This window comes from Tetrao urogallus (assembly GCF_951394365.1).
Source record: "Tetrao urogallus genome assembly, chromosome: 1".
NCBI lineage: Eukaryota > Metazoa > Chordata > Aves > Galliformes > Phasianidae > Tetrao > Tetrao urogallus.
Window position 1 is genome coordinate 11,210,089 of NC_136813.1, and position 20,824 is coordinate 11,230,912.

Sequence of the window (20,824 nt, forward strand, 5' to 3'; positions counted from 1 at the left end):
GGAATTAATAGCATAATGGACCACCTGCCTCAGCTGGTACGTCTCACCAAATGCCCATGTTGCACCTTTCTTGGAGGTGCTGTCACCTGTGCGTGTGACCACGCTTCCTGAAACATCGTGAAAAATTGTGCCCACATGAAATGGCAGTGAGAAATAACTGGAAAAGCCTTATTAAAACCTCACTTGAGAAATAGGTCAGATAAGTGCAGAGGCTATTGTCAGATAGTCTACTCATCCCACTGCCACTAACAAGGGTAAATAAAGCACTTGCATGCATGGGGCAGAGCAGTGCCTCTTGGTGCTGAGGCATGTGAACGTAGGCATTGTATTCCTTTGCCACATCTAGTTTTAACTAATTCAGAGGAGGCTGTGAAACACGTCTCGACACCTCATTTTAAAGAACAGCATTTTCATTTGAATTGCAAGATCTGTTCCCATTTCTGAATCCTCCTGCCAGACTCACAGTAGAGCTACTTTATTGTGACATGGGACCTCCTTCTGATGTTCTTACTGGCCAAGCCTATAGGAGAAAATTTAACACAGTCAAGACTATTCTCTAGCAGTGAAGTCAAACAATGTGGAACCCATATCCTTACTACTCTGTTCTGTTAGCTTTCAATGCATGGTAGCTGCAAACTTGCTATGACTCAAGTTCATTTCCTATTGATATACAGAAATTGCTCAAGGAAACGTTAGCTGAACCATCCTAAAAAAAACCAGAACAGATGACTGAGTTGAGTGCCCAGAAATATTCTTCAAAACTGCTCAATTTACAAGCATAGATGTGGTTGAGTGAATACTGCAGATAACCCAGGTGGTTACAATGGATGTGTATGCATGCTGGTTGCAGAGGCAGCACCCTTGTACTCTGCTGAAAGAAGCTGTGTTGACATGGACCATCATTGGACCTCTTAAACTCCCTCGTATGCCAAAGGTAAGCTTTGGAAAGTGGAGCCAAATTACTGTGCAATCAAAATGGTAGTCTCTCCCAGACAAAGAGAAAGAAGGAAGAACCTGTTTGATAGATTGGGACTGGGCTGAATTACCTGACCTGTGCCTTGCATTAAAATGAAAATGGAGATACTTGCTGTGGCTTCACTGAGCCACATCATGTATTTGCCCTCCTGTAGGCTGAACTGGGAAAGTAGCCCATGAGGGTCAAACTGCGAGCACCTTTCTTAATTAATTTGTCCATTAAGTCACTGGTGTTGTTGGGGTAGGGCAAGGTGGCAAAGGGAGGCTCCTGAGCTCTGGCACAGTTCATATCGTGTCTCCCTCTAAGCTCCAAATGTGCTGCTGACAGGAAGGCAGCCTCCTCTGATACTGGCTGCAGGTGCTGGCAAAAGAGAGAAAGCAAAAACTAGAGCACACCGAGTTACACGCTGACGTCTGTTGCACGATCTGTCTCCTTTCCTTGGATGGGACCACTTACCCTTTTGTGTGGTACAAAACATAGGCTTAAAACAAAACCATTGGAAACACAAGTGTGAGTCTGTACTATGAAGAAGAAAACAGTTTTTGTAACGCCATGAGATTTACACAGAGCCTGATCCTGTCAGGGCTGAGTAGTCCCAAGGTAGTTAAGGGCTGCGAAGACAATGACTGAAGATCTCTGGACCACTTGGGCTGCTACTTACACTCAGAGAAATGATGTTTCACAGCCAATACCACTCTCTGGTGCTTCAGCGTATGGGAAGCTAAGTCTTTTTCCACACAGCACCCACGAGAAGAACTAATGAGTTTGCAATGTGCTGGGCACCAGCGTGAGGAACAGACCCTTCACGTATTCTTACACGTTTCTGTCAGCCATGACTACTGTTTACGTTATCGTTTGATCAGGGAGACATCATGGCTGTTCCTAGAGCAACTCTTCAAACAAGGTGGTCGCCCTATGTGGTATTTTAAAGGACAGCCCAGTTACTGGAGTGTAAGTTAACAAAGCAGATTGTTGGCATCTAAAGAAAAAGCTAACGTCCTTACTGCTTCTTCATCTGTTTCACCCTTGGCACTGTCACTTATGAGTGGTTCCCCAAAATCTCATCAAGATTGATGTCTTTCATCCAGTCATCATTACCAGGTTCCGTTTTCAGTAAAGAATCTATAAAGTCTGAATCACTGTTGAGTGCAGGTCCTATACTGTCACTCTGCTGGTTCAGAAAGTCAAACGCGAGGTCACTACCGTGATCGCCTCCTTGGTAAGCCCGGGAGTTTTGGTTGGTAGATGTGAAACTGGTAGATGGCAGAGATGACGGAGGTGTCATACTTGTTCCAGGCTGATTCAAGGAAGGCACAGTCTGTCCTCTCAGCTGGTTAGGTCTCACGCTTAGACCTCGTAGTGACCCAGCAGATTGTCCATTTACAGTCTGGTGCATTTGGTTCAGAGGAGGCCTCATTTGGACTCCCGCTGTTAATTGATTGGGAGGTGCCAATGCACGCTGAGGAAAATGCTGGTTGCCCATGCTGCGTTGCAAAGACTGGTTAGAATATGGAGTGCCTGTGGGGAAACGGACACCGGCGGGTTTCAGTGCGTCCTGCTGCTTCATAGCAGCTTCTTGCGGGGCCCAGTTCTGAGCAGTGGCCGTAGCTGTGATCATCACATTGGGTGGTCTTTGCACGGGGATACCTGTGGCTCCGTGGTTCAAACTTGGCCTTACTTGCTGTGAGCTGACCACTGACCCAGTCCCAAAAGCAGCTACGTTGTTGCTCTGCGTCATGGTTTGCTGTCGAGACATCATGGGGTTATTCTGACTGGGCAGGACCTGGTTTTGGTTTCTGTGTGGCTGCATTTGGCTCATTCCTGAAGTCACGTTGTACGCGCTCGGTTGGTTGCAAGGAAGGCTCCCATAGCAGCCCATACTCCGAGCAGCAGGAACAGAAGGCATTCGGGTCCCAGCGGGGGTGGACATGAGGCTGGAGCTCTGAGGCATGATGCTGTGTGTTGAAATTGGGTTTGATAAGGACATGCTGGAGTTCATGCTCACAGCTGGCGAACCACCTGGAAAGGAGAAAACATGCATGTTAAAACATAAATGCATTGAGGCATGGTGTCATTCAAATACCAACAGGTTAAAAATCCTGAATTTCTTGAGTAAGATATCTTGCTCTGATAGGATTTACGTGTACTTGTTCGAAGCCTTGAAGATACCTATCAGCTAATGGGTGGCTTGCTTTATATGAAGCCACTGGTGGTCTCTCCATCCTTTCAGAGGATATCAGATGAGCCAGAAGTGTTCTTGCTGGAAGAGAAATATTGGAATAAGGAGGGATAAACAGAACCAGTGGGAAGGAACAAACACTTTTCTGCCTTTTTTCTTTTTTTTTAAATAGAAATGATAGAAACGCAGGACAAAACCCATTTAAGTGAGGTGAGATTCATATTTCCCTTTCCTGCTGCCCATCCAAGACTGCATCTCATCCACTTGCAGCACACAGCCTCTGCCCTGGGCAGATGCCAGGAGAGCTGCTCAGTCCTGTGACCTGCTTGCTCCTGTGTGGTGTGGTGACCAAGCAGGCACGAGACCATTGCTTATGCAGTGCAAGGGACTGAATTAATTCCAGGCTCCATTGGCTGTTTGAAGAAGACCAAACATTTTCTAGATACAGACACAGATGTAGATAGCTGAAACCATCTACAAACCCAGGCTGAATTTGACTAACTTTGACTTCATCCCCAAATTCTGTTATGCATTAGTCTGATTATTTTTATCAGTTGGTCCATCATCAATCCTGTCTTGGTGCATGGTGCAGGTGCTTAAAGACCATGACTGTGTCTGCAGTGTTCTCCAGTATCCCGATGTGTGGCATATTTTCCAGTCCTTCAGTCATTTTCAGCTCTTTTCAAAACTTGCCATTTTTCAGCATCTGATTTCAAGGCTACACATCACAGCTACCCACAGTATTTAATGGCTCTTGCACAACTCCAGAACGGATGTAAAGCAAGCTTTTTGTTTCTTGTTCAGTACCATCTCAGACTGAGTCCTTCCAGTTGTATTTGCAGGAATATCTGGAGGCCTATTAGCCATTTCCTTACGTGCCATGTTAATTTTTTATTACTCTGGTTTCTGAATCAAAATATGCAGTACCAAGTTGTATGCTTTAAAGTACACGACCTGAGCAACTATTTCCTTTATCAACCAAAGTTGTGGCTTCATTGGAAAAAGAAAAAAATACCATAACAGTTTGAAAAGATGCCTTTTATGAAAAACCCATATTGCCTGACATTGATTATATTCTCTTCTTCTTAAATTCTTTATTATATAGCTACATTGGCTCCCCAGTACTTTTGCTGGGCTCCACATTAGATCACTATGGTATCAATTACCTAGTTAGTCTTTTAATTTTTGTTATGGCTTTAGTTTTCTTCCTTGGAGTTTCAGGACTAAATAAAAAGTGACATTAAGAATTTGGAGAACCTCTCAGCCAGCTCTTGTAGAACTCTTGAACACAAATCATGCACATACATATTTTAAAAGTCTATGTTTAGTAACAGCTGTTTAATATACTGTTCCTGTTGAAATTTCACCATAATGATGTTCAGTTCACTGAGACTGGAATAGAATAAAAGAATTATCACATATTTCTGCTGTTTCTTCATTATTTTTATACATATGCTATTGCTGTTTTGTAATGGATGCAAAGGATTATTTTTTCACTGAAGTACTTGTAAATAATCTCCTCCTAACTCATTATTAACACCAAGTTTGACTCCACAACCGGAGTCACTTATTCCAAATCAGTATGAACAGACGCCTAGACTGAGAAGCTCACCTTATCCTTCATAAACTGTCTCCAAGTAGGGGATGCTTACTTACAAAACAATTCAAGGAGACTGATCTAACTGTAGATGTCCCTATTCATTGGAGTCAGACTAGATGACCATTAAAGGTCGCTTCCAACTCAAACGATTCTATGATTCAGTGATCTAAAATCTCGATTCAGTCCCTGAGCTGGGCAGCCCCAGGACAGGAGATGCCCTGAGAAGCCCACCACCGGATCCTCCCGTGTGCTACACTGCTCCTGGGAAGAAAATCAGTGCTGTGCAGGAAAGATCACAGTTAGCCTGTCTTTGGCTTTGCTGGTGGTTTTATGCATTGCTTTCTTCTTGTAGGGTAATAAAGATTGGGGCCCTCAGACTTCGCTTCCTTAAGCTGCTGGTGAAGTGGAGGAATGGCACAGGAAACATTTCCAAAGACCTGGAACAGCACTGAGGGAGAACAGTCCTCTCCGTGCAGTCAAACTGAAGCAGCTGCAACAGGTTGGTGGGGTCACTGCACACACTGTGGGATGATGCCCTATGGGGTGACTGCCAGCTGCGGGGACCCTGAGGGTTGGCATCCTGCTCCTTGTGTAAATGCCATGCGCTTTAAGGAGCATGAGCTCAGGACATGGGCTGTACATGTTGCGCAAAAGACAAAGTTTCTCTTTTTTTTTGTATTGCTATTTTTATCCTTTTATTTTTAACATGAATATTTTCCATCCTGATTTCTTCCAGATGGGAAGACATTTCTCCTCGAGCAGTGCTGCACACAGCAGCTGGACGCCCTGGGCAGCAGAGGTTCGAAACACCCTCACTGCCCCATTCACCTGCTGGCATCAGGGGCTTCTTGCTGTGACACAGCAAGGAAAGGGAAAGCACAGAGGAATAAAATACTTCACCACATGTCTCCACGTCTCTTTTATGGATTTTTAGTTAACTTTGTTGTTTTTTTTTTCTTCCCCCTGACCTGAGCAAAGCTCTTCCCAGAAAAATAGGAAACAGATTCCCTGTGTTGCTGCCTTATGCAAGAGTTTCCTAACCACTCCATCTGGTAGCTGTGTGGTGAGCTCCCAGCACAGCCCTTTCTCCCAGGCTCACCCAAAATGCTGCTCTCCTCCCTGGTGTTCCTCAGTGGGGAGATTTGCATGGGCAAGTGCTGCCAATCTCATATGTTGCAAATCCAGGAGGTGTGTCTCCAAATGCCACAAGGCCTGGCAAGGAGTCCATCAGATTTCAAACAAAGAGAACCACATAACAATGGCGACCTACTTGTTTTGGAGCCTTTTGCAGACATGGCTGCAGCCATTTCCATGTTCTCTCTCAGGCTAGAGATGTGTTGTTTACAAGTGTAAGCCAAGAATCTCAGTTAATCATTTGATTCCAGGAATGAGTCTTTAAGCAACACATGAAATCACAGGATTCCCTAACAAAGCTGCCAGCATAGTGAGAGCATTTGTTGTAACAGCACAGGAAGTACCCAGCCAGCAAAGAGGGCCCTGTGGCACTGCCCCCACCGTGGGCATCAGTGATGCTTGTGCAGATTTACTGAAGACAGGACATGCTCAGAGTTGCAGCAGGTTGTGGAATGCAGCAGTTTTGTCACCACAGAGACTTGCAAACAGCAAAGCAGTGCATGAACATCACCATGTTGGTGCTGTATCAGCAGCTTGGGCAGAGGGTGGCAAAGGAGCTGCACTTGGGAATCCATTAAAGATGTAGGAGAAAGTGAAGAAGTTCTGCTACAAAGGATAGGTAGGAATGAAAGGCTCATATCTGCCCAGAGAGGTTGTGGATTCTGCCCAAGGAGGTTATGGATTCTCCTTGTCTGGAGATATTCAAGACCCTCATGGATGCCTATCTGTGCAGCCTGCTTTGCAGGGGGATTGGACTCAATGATCTCTAGAAGTCCCTTCCAACACCTACAATTCTGTGACTCTGTGATATCACTGGGAGTTCTATTGCAGTGCTCGGCTGATTTGTTGAAATGCTGCTTGTCGTGAAGCACTGAGGCATATAAAAAATGGACTAAAAGCTCAAATGGCAGCTCTGGTGCCCATGGTGGCATCATATGTAATACTTAAGAATCAGTGTAAGGGTCTTCACATTGAAATAAGCTTCTGTTTGAAGGGAAGAATGTTTCTAGTCTCAATCCCTGAAGCAAGACGTACCAGAAGAGAAACTTCTGGACAGAGCAAGGCTGCACATTCATGAAGACACCTCTGTATCAGGTATTTCAGTGCGTGTTTTTCTCCAAGCAGTGCTGAAGGGAGGGGTACTCATAAAATCAGGCCATTGTTATCAGTGCATGCCTGGCTCTTCTGGAGGAAAAAATTTCTTTTAGCACATGGACACTTACCAGGATACTGGTTTGCTTGTTGCATGTTGACCACATTCCTTCTTTGGTCTTTATAATCCGGTGGTGGCCGTGTCAAGTGTCTGTTCAGCTGATCTTGTGGAGTGATTTTCTCCTAGAGGATGAGAGTAGAATTTTGTTAATTTAGCAAGAAGAGTCCAGACCTGCAAGGTCCACACCTGCTCCTTGGCTTTGTCAACATTTCTCAGCTCATTTCACCCATGCTGACCTGGGTGAATGTGCACAGCTGGCAGAGAGGATTTCAGCTTGCCATTCGACATGCTTTGTCCTATCTCTCCCTCCTTCCTTCCTCCTACATTGGAGGAGTTGCCACAAAAATAAACAAGATCCATTGCTTTGTCCCCCTCCTGCCTCTTCTCATCATAGATACAATTAGGAGATGTGGCCAAGGCTTTGCAAAGACTGTACTGGGATGGTTGTCTGTACCACTCACCACTGCCCTGTGTTTCCCTGTACATGTACATGGCACTGTCTTACTTGTTCTAGGAGTGCAAGCACTGGGGAAAGGACAGTGAGGAAAGAAAGCTGAAAAATGTAGTAAGGCAGCTTTTTTATTTTGGGCCTGTAGAGACACATATCTAATGAAAGGAAGATAGAAACCCATGTCCTTGAATTGAAATCTAATTGCCCTGTCCTCATAAAGGCTTGCTAAGTGCAGGTGCTGGAGTCAGCTGCAAATCTCTCATCAGCATCAACACACAGTGAAGCTGACCTGTTACTGGACACTGATTCCATGATCTGGCGTCTCCAGACTGTTCCTGCCCTGCAACTTCTTGGTGAGGCTTGGAGCACTGTGTCCAACTCTGGGCTCCTCAGTACAAGACACACATAGACTTACTGGCCGCCAACAGAGGGCCACCAAGATGGTGAAGGAACTGGAGTACGTCTCCTGTGAGGAGAAGCTGAGAGAGCTGGGACTGTTCAGACTGGAGATGAGGAGGTTCAGGGGACCTCATTAATGTCCATAAGTAGCTGAGGGGTGGGTGCAAAGGGGATGGAGACAGAATCTTGTAAGTAGTGCCCAGTGCCAGGACAGGAGGCAATGGGCACAAACTGGCACACAGGAGGTTCCCTCTGAGCACCAGAAGCACCTCTGTGCTGTGCAGGTGATGGAGCAGTGGCACAGGTTACACAAAGGCTGTGGGATCTCCTCCTTGGAGATCTCCCAAAGCCACCTGGACATGGCCCTGGGCACCCTGCGCTGGGTGTCCCTGCTGCAGCAGAGGTTGGGCCACATGGACCCAGAGGTCCCTTCCAACTTTAACAACTTTATGATTCTGAGATATGTGACTTCGTGGCGTGAAAATGTGACTTGTGATGTAAGTCATTGCTGGTGTACATGTGCCTCCTGGAGTCAGTCCTACTGGGCAGGTCCCTCTTCTCCATGACATGCTCACCAGTGCACTTGAGCTTCGTACTTGCAGGCTTGAGGCTGGCTAATCCACAGCAATTTCCACCCAAAATCTATGGGAAATGATATAAAAGGCTCCCTGTGCTCTGCACTGGGCATGAAGGGAAAAGCCATTTCTGGGCAAGTGACCAAGGGCATCCAGTGGCAAGTTTGTCATATGGAGCTTGGATCTTCTCAGACAGCAAACCAGCTCATCACTGTGTGAGAGGACCAGGCCCGGTGTGTGTCTGAAGCCAGTCAGATTTACTCAGGGCTCTTCTACCTGAAAGAGCACACAAGTTGACTTTCTCATGACAAATCTATTTTTTTTTTTCTGCTGCAAGAAGCACTCAGAAATGCTGGGAGAAAAGCCTTTCTTGTAGTATGTAGGCATTTTCTTAATGCATTCTAAAAGTGAGATATATAGAGCTCATTTCAGTATACCAGTCAGCCTTGTAAGAAAAAGGCGAGTTAACCTGCAGGCAATCCCGGCAAAAAATGCATCTAGGCTTTGTGCGTATTGCCATGTCCACAATACAAAACAAATGAAAGCTGATCAAAAATCTCAATCTGTAGAGTCATTTTAATTTCTGTTTAGCTTTTACTTATTTTTTAGAAGAGCTATGTGAGCAATTAACTTTTTGTTCCTGTAAGAATTCAGAAAACTGCAGCACAGAGCTGAGTGGACACTTCTGCGTGAATTAGAAAGCTAACACTTATTTCCTTCATAGGACAATGAAATGACAATTGAATTTCAAACTCTTTTTAGTTTGTATTTTTAGAACATTCACACGTTTGTAAACAAAGAGACATCTATAAAAATATGGATTTTATTTTTTTAGTTGTTTTGAAAATACCCACAGCAAGCTACGGATGTTTTTGCATTTCTGTGCTCTTCTGTGGCATTCACTAAACATGCCGTTTTTTCTGAATTTGTTTTTATATAGAAGAGAAAATTTTGGATTCAAAATGCCATGCCAACATGAATGGGTGTGCCCTGTAGGCTCTCCTGAGGTATGTAAACCATAGGCTGGGGTTCTGGTATCACCCTGAGCAGGGGCAGCAGGGATGCCCCTTTGCATTGGCCATGCTCATCTAGCACCTTCAGCAGATTGGATGTGGTATCAATGGCAGTGCTACTTTAGCAGAACAAAACTGGTGGGCTCTGGGGTCTATCACTTCCGTCAATACCACACGTATCTCCCTTGCTTCAGCTAACAAGGCAGAGAGAAGAACTGGCTACAATTATCTGGAAATGTACAGAGAGAAATGGAGAAAGAAGAATTCATGGGCAATCCCAGACAAGCAGACAGATTTGTTTTGAGCACTACTGTCAATGTACCCAATCCCTGCTCACATGTAGGCCCTTTATACCGTGCTGCCTAGTTTGCCAGGCCTGGAAGTCAAATTTGCTTTAGAGTCAAGGTAGCGCAGCAGTGCACCTTAGCTTATTGTACAGGGAAAACCACTGAAAATATTCATGTGCCTGGAATTAAGCATATCTTTAGTTCTTATAACAAAGCTACAGTAGCTCTGATACTTCAGTGGTTTCATACAAACTGAAGTCGTTTTGAAAGGGCATATTGAAGTGCTGAGAAATATGAGGTACACTCTAGAAGGCCTAGGCATTGCCAAAATGACCTCAGTCTTGGGTACTTTCTTCTCTGTCTTAGCTTTCTTTTCTATTATTTCCATAAAAATCTTTTCCCCGTAAAATAAGGAACTGGAAAGCTTACAGCTTCTGCCAACATCTGCTGCTGTAGGAGGAGTTGTTTTTGCTCCATCATTTGCCGTTGCAGAGCCTGCTTCTTTTCCATCAGTTGCTGATTCAACATTGATTGCTGGGAAGAATTCATGTAACCACTTCCAGTGTTTGGATTTGAGCAAGAACTGGAGTTTGGAGTGGGGCCAGCTCCCTGACCTACCACAGAATGTTGATCCTGAAACAGAAAAAATGGCTCATGAAGGATGAAAATAATAAGAAGCAACAAGAAAATGAAAGAATCCCTTTTATGCAATTTGCTCAAGTGCAGAGGACAGTGCACAGGCTCTCAATACAAGTGACTGATACAAAGGCTTTGACAAAGTAAGTAAGGGATGGGGTAACTTTATCGCTCATGGAAGACTATGAGAACTTGCCAGGTGATTCCAGTGGAAAACCTTGATGTACCAGGAGCCTGGGAAACATTAACGGAAGTAACTGAGCTGTCCTGCAGACCTCTCAGGAAACTTCCATTGGGCTGCATGGCAGCCTGTTTGACCACAAGGGAACAAACTCTTCCTCTGCTGGTTCCTACCACCTGATGAGCAGCAGCAAGAATTGTTTAGAGTCTCATTGCTGGAGAAGACTCATTGCTACAAGTGACATTTACTGTTAGAAAATACAGAAGTCACAAGCTGCAACCTTGCAGTGGGGTGAGTGATGGTATTTTCCTTTGTCCCTTCACCTCCCTTGCAAGAATGGTCTCTGAGATTGCTGATGGTCTTCACTTAGCACTAGATTAAACAAACAGGCTTAGAATTTATTGGCTTCCTTGATGAAACAAATATGTAAGTGAATAGGACCTTTAAGGGGGCTTTAGGATCTCCCTGGTCTTTTCCATGAATCTCAGTATGCTTCCTCTTCCCCATATCATAGCATCATTAAGGTTGGAAAAGACCTCTAAGATCATCTAGTCCAACTGTCCACCTGCCACCAATATTACCCACTAAACCATGCCCCTAAGTACTCCACCTTTCTTGAACACCTCCAGGGATGGTGACTTCAACACATCCCTGGGCAGCCTGTTCCATTGCCCGACCGTTCTTTCAGAGAATAAGTTTTTCCTTATATACGGTCTATGGGCAGCTTCATGTGGATCAGGCCCTGGGCAACCTGTTTTAGCTGTGCATATCCCTGTTCATTGAAGGGGAGTCAGACTAGGCGACCTTTAAAGGTCCCTTCCAACTCTGAGGATTCTGTGATTCTGTGATTTTAAGTGGAAGGGTTGACAAAAGGTCATCTCAATGAGCAAGGTACTTGGGAAGTCCAGACTGTATATTCAGGATGAAAACAGACATGGGATGAGAATATGTTGCTCATTTTCTTTTAACCATGGTTTCTGTTGACAGAAATATGTTTTCTGTCTACTTGCTCCACCAGTGTTTGCTACTTGGATCTTCACCAAATGTGGAAAAGGACTTTCTCAGTCAGCACACAAAAATGTGTTAGCCCACAAAAATATTCAGCCTATGTTGGATCACTTGATAGTCAGGTGCTCCTTAGCTGCAAGAAAACAGGACTGAAGAGGTCACAACTGTTATGAGAAAACAGCAGTTTTCTGACTCTGCTTTGTTGCAGTTCACCATAGGAAGCAGCTGGTGAATTCTGTGTAACTTGATATCCAGCAGCATATTTTGACCCAGCGCTGGGGCAAATCCATGGCAAGGGCAGCGTGATGCCCCGTGGAGCGGCACTTCTCAGTGCTGAGGTGTAGTCCCAGGGTGAAGCCCTGCTCCATGGCCACGGCCTCCCATGGCATCCAGGGAAAGAAGGGCCAAACAGCAGTGAAAGAAGGATGGGCTGGGCTGCTTTCCACGCCCTGCAGAGCACAGGGCACCGATGGCAATCACTTTGAAAACCCCAGGAAAGCTCATTTCCGCGTCTTAGCTTTTGCTCGGCACACAAAAGCACCCTCTCACACACAGTAACATGCACACTGCAAGCTAATCCAACTTATCTTTATACCATCTGGCATGGAAGAAACACAATGATTGTTGGAGTTATTTCTATTTTAAAATAATTCTGTGGCTTTTAGATGGGGCTACACGAGTGCAGAGCTAGCTGGATATAAGTTTTTGATGTCTCTTAATGAAATAAAAACTGTGACTTTCTTCTGGAGCCACCTGCAGCCCCCAGGGCAGTGTTACAAACCCACCCTTGAAAATTTATTGGGCTCTTACACAATTATATCCCGCACACTTTCCTTTGGTTCCAGAAGGAATCCGGGATTGCTCAGCACTGCCACATTTTTCAGCCCTTATGTTAGCTGCAAGATAGAAACTACCTCCTCTCAACAGACCTGCTTGCCAAGTTGTTGCGCAAAGTTTTTTGTCTTTCTTAAAATATTTTGAAAAGAAAAATATGTTACAATAAATTGGCTTTGACTTCTATATTCAAATGACACTCTAGCTTGAACCCAGCCACATGTTATATCCATTAATAGAATTCATCTGTTGTGTTTTTGCACAGATAATGCAGGCTCCACCAAATGTGCTTTCATAGTCCAGTCTAAAAAAAACAACCCCAAAACCAACAAGGACAACAGTCCGCCAAAGCCTAACCTTTTCTCTCTCCCTTATCCCCTGCCAGCCCCTCTGAGCCGTGGGGAGGGACTTTGTTTAACATAAACTGGGCAGCGTCCATTCAAGCTACCTATCAAAGAAGGCTTTTCTGTAACAGCAATTGGCACGATGCGCTCGCTGCTTGGCAAAAAGGCCCTGAGAAAACAGTATAAATCAAGGACTCGGAGCCAGCTTGCTTTTATGCATTCAGTCCTTTCACTGCTGCTCATGAAATGTCAGTGTGAGTCGATGAGGCCGCATTGTGCTCCTCATCCAGTTGTGCTCCCATGGGCGGAGGCAGAGGAGGCAGAGGAGCTCCAGCAGCACAGGGATGAGCTGTGGACCCTTCCTAAAGCCCTTCTCTGCCCCTCGCTCACGTCCCTGTGGACCAGGAGTTGTTCACTGCCACTGGTGACATCTCTCACCAAAGTTACCAGGAGACACAGAACCGACGAGCTGCAGGAGGACAGCAGGAGCAGCGAGACGAGATGGCGCAGAGCTGGGAGCACAGCCGGGCTTTTGTTTGCCACAAAGGACATTATGCTCAAATGTTTAGATCAGCAGTAAATCAAAGCATTTAAGATCAGATTTGCCTTTCACTTTCCCTGCTGCAACTGACTTGCATTCATACACATAAAGAGAGGCTCCGGCTTCAAACTTACATATGTGTTAGAATAATAAATCTTTTTCTTTTTCTTTTTCTTTTTCTTTTTCTTTTTCTTTTTCTTTTTCTTTTTCTTTTTCTTTTTCTTTTTCTTTTTCTTTTTCTTTTTCTTTTTCTTTTTCTTTTTTCTTTTTCTCTTTTTCTTTCTTTTCCTTTTTCTCTTTTCCTTTTTCTTTTTTTCTCTCTCCTCTCCTCTCCTCTCCTCTCCTCTCCTCTCCTCTCCTCTCCTCTCCTCTCCTCTCCTCTCCTCTCCTCTCCTCTCCTCTCCTCTCCTCTCCTCTCCTCTCCTCTCCTCTCCTCTCCTCTCCTCTCCTCTCCTCTCCTCTCCTCTCCTCTCCAGGAGACAGTTGGACTAGATGATCTTATAGATCATTTCCAACCTTATGATTCTATGATTCCTCTGTTCTCTCTCCTCTCCCCTCTCCCCTCTCCTCTCCTGTCCCCTCCCCTCCCTTCATCTTCCCTTCATCTTCCCTTCATCTTCCCTTCATCTTCCCTTCCCTTCATCTTCCCTTCATCTTCCCTTCCCTTCCCTTCCCTTCCCTTCCCTTCCCTTCCCTTCCCTTCCCTTCCCTTCCCTTCCCTTCCCTTCCCTTCCCTTCCCTTCCCTTCCCTTCCCTTCCCTTCCCTTCCCTTCCCTTCCCTTCCCTTCCCTTCCCTTCCCTTCCCTTCCCTTCCCTTCCCTTCCCTTCCCTTCCCTTCCCTTTCCTTCATCCCAGGGTCACTCCATGCAGTAACTTCAGGTCTGGGCTCCTGTCCTGTTTGCTTGACAACATGGTTGCCATCCAGACCTTGGGAGCACCAATCCCATTTTGCAAAGCAGATGGCAATAAGCCTGGCCTTCTGCCCTTGTGGATGGCCCAAGGGAGTCCATTTGTGGCAGGAACACAGGCAGATGGAGCAGAGCATCTTTGCTGGGCTGTCCCATCCTGGCTGTGTCCTGGACAGGCTTTGCCTGCCCAGGTTGAGGGAATGAGTCTGTTCTTCACAATTTATTTCTCCCCATTCTGCAGACCTGGCTGGTGGGCTTGGGCATGGCTGAGTATCAAATCTGTTGCCCCTTAAGCTGTCATTCCAAATGTTGAGGTTGACTTGCGTTGGTCTTCTCCACAAAGCTGGTAAAGGCAGAGTCACTAAGGGGGGGGATCAATCACAGCTTTTATACTTCAGCAGTAACAGCAATGTGCAGCTGGAGAGGGATTTCAGCATGGTTAGGAGCTGGCAGGATTCCTCTACCACCAGAGAAACCAGCAGCCCTCACCCTTCCTCTCTTCTTGTCGAGAATCCCTGAATGCCTTCTGCAATTCATTGTTCAGGAGCTGATAGGGACAACTGGTTACAGAAGCGTGTGCAGACCTTTTGCCTCCTGCTCCTTGAAATGCCTTGGGTTGATGAATAGTTTTGTGGGACAGAAACAATTGGCCAATTTTCTGCTAAACCACAATGCCTGTGGAAGCTGCTGGCTTCTCAGCCAGGAGAGCTGGCACTAAAGTGGCAGGATGGGCTCCTGGGTTTGTAGATTTTCTGTCAAAAAGGGAGGAGAATTAAAAGAAAAAAAGCAAAAGGCTTCGGAGTTATTCACTGAAGCTCACTTAGTGACAGAAGAGGCTCACTGGAAGCTGCTTCCCCAGTGCTCTCCAGGGCCAGAGCTGGTGTTCATCTGGTGACCAACCTGTGCCTTTCATCCCCATTCATACTCAGTGTAATTTAGGCAACGTAGATTGGCTTAACGGGATGTTTAGAGTTAGCACAGCGGAGATCATAGAGTCAGAGAATTACAGAATCATTAAGGTTGGAAAAGACCTCAGTGCTCACTTGGTCCAACTGCCAGCCCACCCCCGCCATGCCCACTGATCACATCCCTCAGTGCCACATCTCCACGGTTCCTGAACACCTCCAGGGGCGGCGACTGCACCACCTCCCTGGGCAGCCTGTGCCGCTGCCTCACCACTCTTTTTGAGAAAACAATGTTTCCTAATAACCTTGCTGCCCACGGGAAAACGAAACTGCAGTAGGACCGTGGCAGGGAGCCTGCAGAGTGAGAGCTCCTTCAGTGGTACTGAAAAAGTGTTTTCTTATTTTTAGGAATAACTCCCACTCCTGACTGGAATGCAGAGGGCTGCTTTCTGCGCCTGTGAGAGCCCTGAGCAGTTCCTGGGTTATGCTCATTTGCAACAGCTGAGGTTGTGATTTGTGTATCGGGGCTGGAAATAACACAGACCATGCAAAATCACAGCCAGCCCAGTCCTCCCTTGCTTACTGCTCGCTCAGCCCAACTGGGGTGTAAAACAGTACTTTGCTGTGCACCTTAGACTCATTCCATCTTCTTGCATCTTAAGAACTAACAGCATAAAAGCGAATCTCCTCTGAGTTCAGGTCCAAAAGCAAAGGCTTAGAACACATTCTCTCCAAACACCTTCACTACGCAGAGGCACTAGGCTGTATAATTAGGCTCTGGGTGCCTAATTTAGACAACTGAGTTAGGAGCCCGAATTAGATGACAGGAACATTCCCTTTCATTCCTAATTTTAGATGCTTATAGTCACACCTAAGCAAGATGCCTGGCAGAGTGAGTGTGAACACTCAAGCACTGGCAAATAGCTTTTTAAGTTTGTTGAACAGAATGACCTAAAAGCATCTCAAGTGAATCGTAGAATATATTGTTATAGGCTGAATTTCTCCTCATACCCCACCGGAGAAGGTTTTACAGGTTCTTGCAAGATCGCATTCATAGGTATATTTGAGCAGCTCAGTTAGATGAAATTAGAAGAAATAATGCTTGAAAAAAACCCTAAAAATTGCAAGATCCTGAGACTTGTTTTCCTGTGTCTACTACCTAGAGACAGAGCTGGGAGAAGAGTGCAAAATGTTTCCATTCAGGAGTCTTCTGGAATGTTTATAAGAAGTTCAGTCACATGGGGCCATCTCCTGTGTTTTTCTCCTGTGAACAGTCTGAGTTCTCAGCACAAATATTTCAGGGCCATGTTTCCAAAGCACACGCACAAGGAATCACAGACACCAGCGTTTGTGATTTCACAAGCCTAGGCTGACTGCCAGAAATACTTGTGCCTTTGTCCAACCAGAGAAAAGAAGTAAACACTGTGTCACTCCTCCAACAAATCAAGCAATGGAACTCAAAGAGGAAACGTGGACCCATCTCTCCAGATGTTACGGAGCTGGGAATGGTCATGACAAGAGTGAGTGCACTCCACATTTCTGCAGCCTGTGGCAGGACTCACCGTTCAAGTGACGGGTTTGGAGGAAAACCTCTCCTGCAGCAGATGCCCAAGAAGCAAAAGGGGATGGCCTGAAGTTGCACCAGGAAAGGTTCAGGTTGGATAACAGGAAAAACTTCTCAGCAAGAGAGGTGGCACAGGCTGCCCGAGGAGGTGGTGCTGTCACTGTCCTTGGAGGTGTTTAGGAACCATGGAGATGCGGCACTGAAGGATGTGCTGTGTGGGCATGGTGGGGGTGGGCTGATGGTCGAACTGGGTGAGCTTAGAGGTCTTTTCCAACCTTAATGATTCTGTGATTCTGTGTCCTTCAGCACAGCCACCTGCTGCAGCTCTTGCTGGGACAGCTGGGCAGGATGGATGCTTTCATGGGGCACAGCATTCTGCCACCCAGCACAAGCAGAGTGCGTACCTGCAGAGTCCCAAGAAGCAGCAAGAGAACAAGAGTGAGAGATGGGTGGTTTTTGGTTTTTTTTAATGCCTCTGTGATTTTATTCTGCTAAACTTCAGTATCTGTCAGGAAAGGTAAAGCTATAATATTTTAAAAGTTTGCAGATAAAAATAATTAAAAATGATGCTGTGCACAATCTCCCAGCTAAAAATGGGTGATCTGATGTCACACAGGGGTCTATCTCCACTTTCAGTGAGAAGCCAGAAGGAGTTTTATGCATAGATAGTTATTTGCATATTTCTTCCTAGAAATCTTTTACAGCTTTTTACCTTTCAGCACCAAAAGCAAGCTGCTCACCCTCAAGATCCCTGTGAACCGGTTCTCAGCCACCAGTGATTTATGCATTGCCCATAATCCCTGGGAAAAAGGAGGCCTCTTGCTGGAGAGTTGCAGCCCTATAGCCACTAGCAGGCACTCTTACAACAACATTTTCACCCAAACTCATTAAAATTGGGCAAAGTGGGAGCTGTAACTTGCACGGACTGTGGACCAGCTCCAGCTCTTGCACAATCACATAGCAACAGACCCAGAACAGAGCCTCATTACCAGCCTTGTCCAACAAGCCAGTCTTTAACGAGAACAAAGGTTGACAGTGATTAATCATTAAGCAGTTTCTTGTTCCCTTCTGCACGTGTTGGAGGCAGCCTCCCGCCGAGGCAGTCTGGCACGTTTCCTGTCTGTGCTGTACCGTGGCCCGCGGATGGACACGCAGACGTTCCCAAAAGCCAACATGCAGCCCAACTCCTGTCCCCACTCCTGAGCGTGGCCAACACCGAGTGTGTGTGAGCTCTGCAGAAGTCGTACACTCCCAGCTGACATCTGATCGCTGGGTGCAGCCTCCATGGCCTAAGTGGGGCTTGCTCACATCTGAAGTTTTCCCAGAGAGTTCGAGGGTGGATTCAGTGTTTAACCGTGATGAACTTTTAGTGCAGTCTTTGGGCACAGTGTACGTATGTAGGTCTCCATCTTAGGAAGATGTTTATTTGTAATGAAAATAACACGTGTTAAAAATTCAGCAGAGGAGGTTGTTGTGAAATGTCAGCACGGGAATGTTGGCTCCATCAAAGCTGATGGCAAAACTCCAGCTGACTTCGACAGGGCCACAAGTTGCCCCCAGGTCTCCATTGGCCATGAGGACACGGTGACACTCTTGGCTCAGCATGACGTCAAGTTACACCTTCTGGTTCAGACAGGTACCGGCAATGAGACTCTGCAAACGCACCCTGCAGGTCTATGGGGAGCTCTCTGTTCTAACTTTACGTTGAAATAAGTATGCCAATAAACATAAATAATGAATACTATCAGGTTTTTCACAAGATCAGACATACTGATTTGCTCTACCTTAGCATCATCATTTACAGTGTCTGTATAATGCAATAACCATTTTGTGGCAAGCCAAGACCTTTGCCTTGTCATCCCACAATTGCAGGAAATCAAATTAGAGAGGTTAAAGATGCTACTCTTCCAGCTAAAGCAGGAGCTGGTTCTGCCTGGTGCTCAAGGACGAGGTACATTCATGCTTGCAGGCTCTCCATTAAGGAGTGGTACCTTCCAGTTAAGGCAGTGAGAACTTCCTAAACTGACTGAATGAAACACTTGTGATCATCTGTCTGTATCTTTAATGTGAGTATATATTGTCTGTGGATATGCATTCATCTAGATTTCTCGTCTCATTGCCAAGTGTTTATTGTCATTCCCCAAAAATAGCTAGCCTGAAGATGATACAGAGCACAGAAGATTTCAGCCCACTCAGAAAAGGCACAAGCAATCAGAAACAGGGACTTGTAAGAGGACATGTTGGGAACTGGGTAACAGGAGGCACTCTTGTACAGATGTGCTCACACATAACCACCCAGTTTGCAGAGAAGCTCTAAAAATGACACTGAAGTCTGTTTCTCTTCTTGATCATAAACATTAATGCGAAGTTCAATAGAAAATCATTGTAGTTGTTTTTCCTCCTGATTTAGTTCCCTAGTTTAGCTTCTTCCATTGGCATTTATCTAGGTTTTCTTTGCACCTTCCATGTCTCTCCTGGTCTTGGACTCATCCTCCTCATTAAGTCCAGTCTAAACACATTTGTGTCACCTCTAAATAACAATCACAAAACAAATGAGATGGTGAAGTAATGTGAAAAATTTCCTCAAGCAACAAAACAAAGCAAAGCAAACACCACAAAATGCTCTTCAGTGGGAGGGCAGGAGGGAGCAGGCAACCTGAACACAATGTTTAATGAAGAAAGAAGAATTAAATACAAAGAAAACAACAACAGAAAAACCACATCACTGGGACCAAACACTTGAATACAAATGGGCACAACATGGGTGACACGACTGTCAGAGACACATTAAGATCAAAGCTGTCCTGCTGAGAATACGCAGCCAGAACACGAGCATCCCCAAACCAGAGCCTCCTGGGATATGCTTTCTAAACTCACAGCTCTGGTGGAAAACAATGCCGAATGCTGAAAAGCAATGCAGGGGGAATGCCTCTGACCTGCATCTGCATGTGCTGATCAAAGCTTTGGGTGGGAGCCCTGGGACATGTAGGGGGATTGATCTCTTTGTTCCGTGCTGCCTGTCACAGGACAATGATGGATGGTGGAAGAGATCAGCATCCAGGCTGGAGAGCAAGCATCGCCAGGCACAGGGGAAGCAACAAATTAGAATCACAGAATCATTAAGTAGGAAAAGACCTCTAAGATCATCAAATCCAACCATCAAACCATCACTAAACCACATCACTCAGTGCCACATCCAGATGTTTCTTGAACACCTCTAGGGATGGTAATTCTACCACTTCCCTGAGCAAATCATCCCCCCCTGAGACGGCTCTTGGACTTGTGCATAACATGAGGCTCAAGGTGAGCAACTCAGACCAGCTATCCTCTCCATGTTCAACTTGTGTACAGCCCAAGCTGCACCCTTCTTTTGTCCGGATGAGCGACCTTTGTAATCATTGCTATACTGTAATTTGAGGGGGACTGATTTCATAAAATCACAGGATCATAGCATTGAGTTGGAAGGGAGCCTTACAGGTCACCTAGCCTACTCCCCTGCAATGAACAGGGACATCTCAGAGCATTGTCCAGCCTGACCTCCAGGGATGGGGCATCCATCGTATCTTTGGACGATCAGTGCCATTGTTTTACTACCCTTATCACGGAAAAATTTTTCCTTAAATCCAATCTAAATCTCCCTCCATGAGACTTAGGCTCTAGCCGTCCCCTATTGCTATCTTGACGATGTGATAAAAATGATGCCAATGGCCACAACAACCTGAGAACTGACAGAACTACTTTCCTTGATCTGTTTGTACCAGCAGCGGTTTCACTGCAAAGAGAAAAATACCAGGTTTCACTCAAGATGGAGGAGGCAGTGTGGATTGATAGAGCATCATGGAGGCTCTCGGAGCTGATCTGAGGGCACTGGGGCGAGACGGAGCTCACCCACCTCTGATTTCAGCCCTGCAGAGTTTGCCTGCCCAGGATCCCCACTGTGGAAGCTCATCTGCTGCTCACTGCCCCTCTAGTAGCATTGCTGGATATGAGAGATGTTCTCTTTTTTATCTGGCGTCTCAAGAAGAAAAGGTTAATTGAAAGTGACAGAAGGCCACTAAGCACAGTGTAATGGCACA

The 20,824-nt window shown here is 45.7% G+C and overlaps 1 protein-coding gene across 1 annotated transcript in view; it reads right to left on the minus strand.

Annotated features, from left to right (window-relative positions):
- Window positions 1–2,015: 2,015 nt before the first annotated feature.
- The window catches only part of MAML2 (mastermind like transcriptional coactivator 2), a gene marked incomplete at both ends in the record, with an annotated part of 205,565 nt that continues 186,756 nt past the window's right edge, over window positions 2,016–20,824 (minus strand). Inside the window, 3 exons of the mRNA XM_079538164.1 lie at window positions 2,016–2,995; window positions 7,113–7,224; window positions 10,257–10,460. Of these exons, the coding sequence (XP_079394290.1) occupies window positions 2,016–2,995; window positions 7,113–7,224; window positions 10,257–10,460 (1,296 nt within the window). The remainder of the gene's footprint in view (window positions 2,996–7,112; window positions 7,225–10,256; window positions 10,461–20,824) is intronic.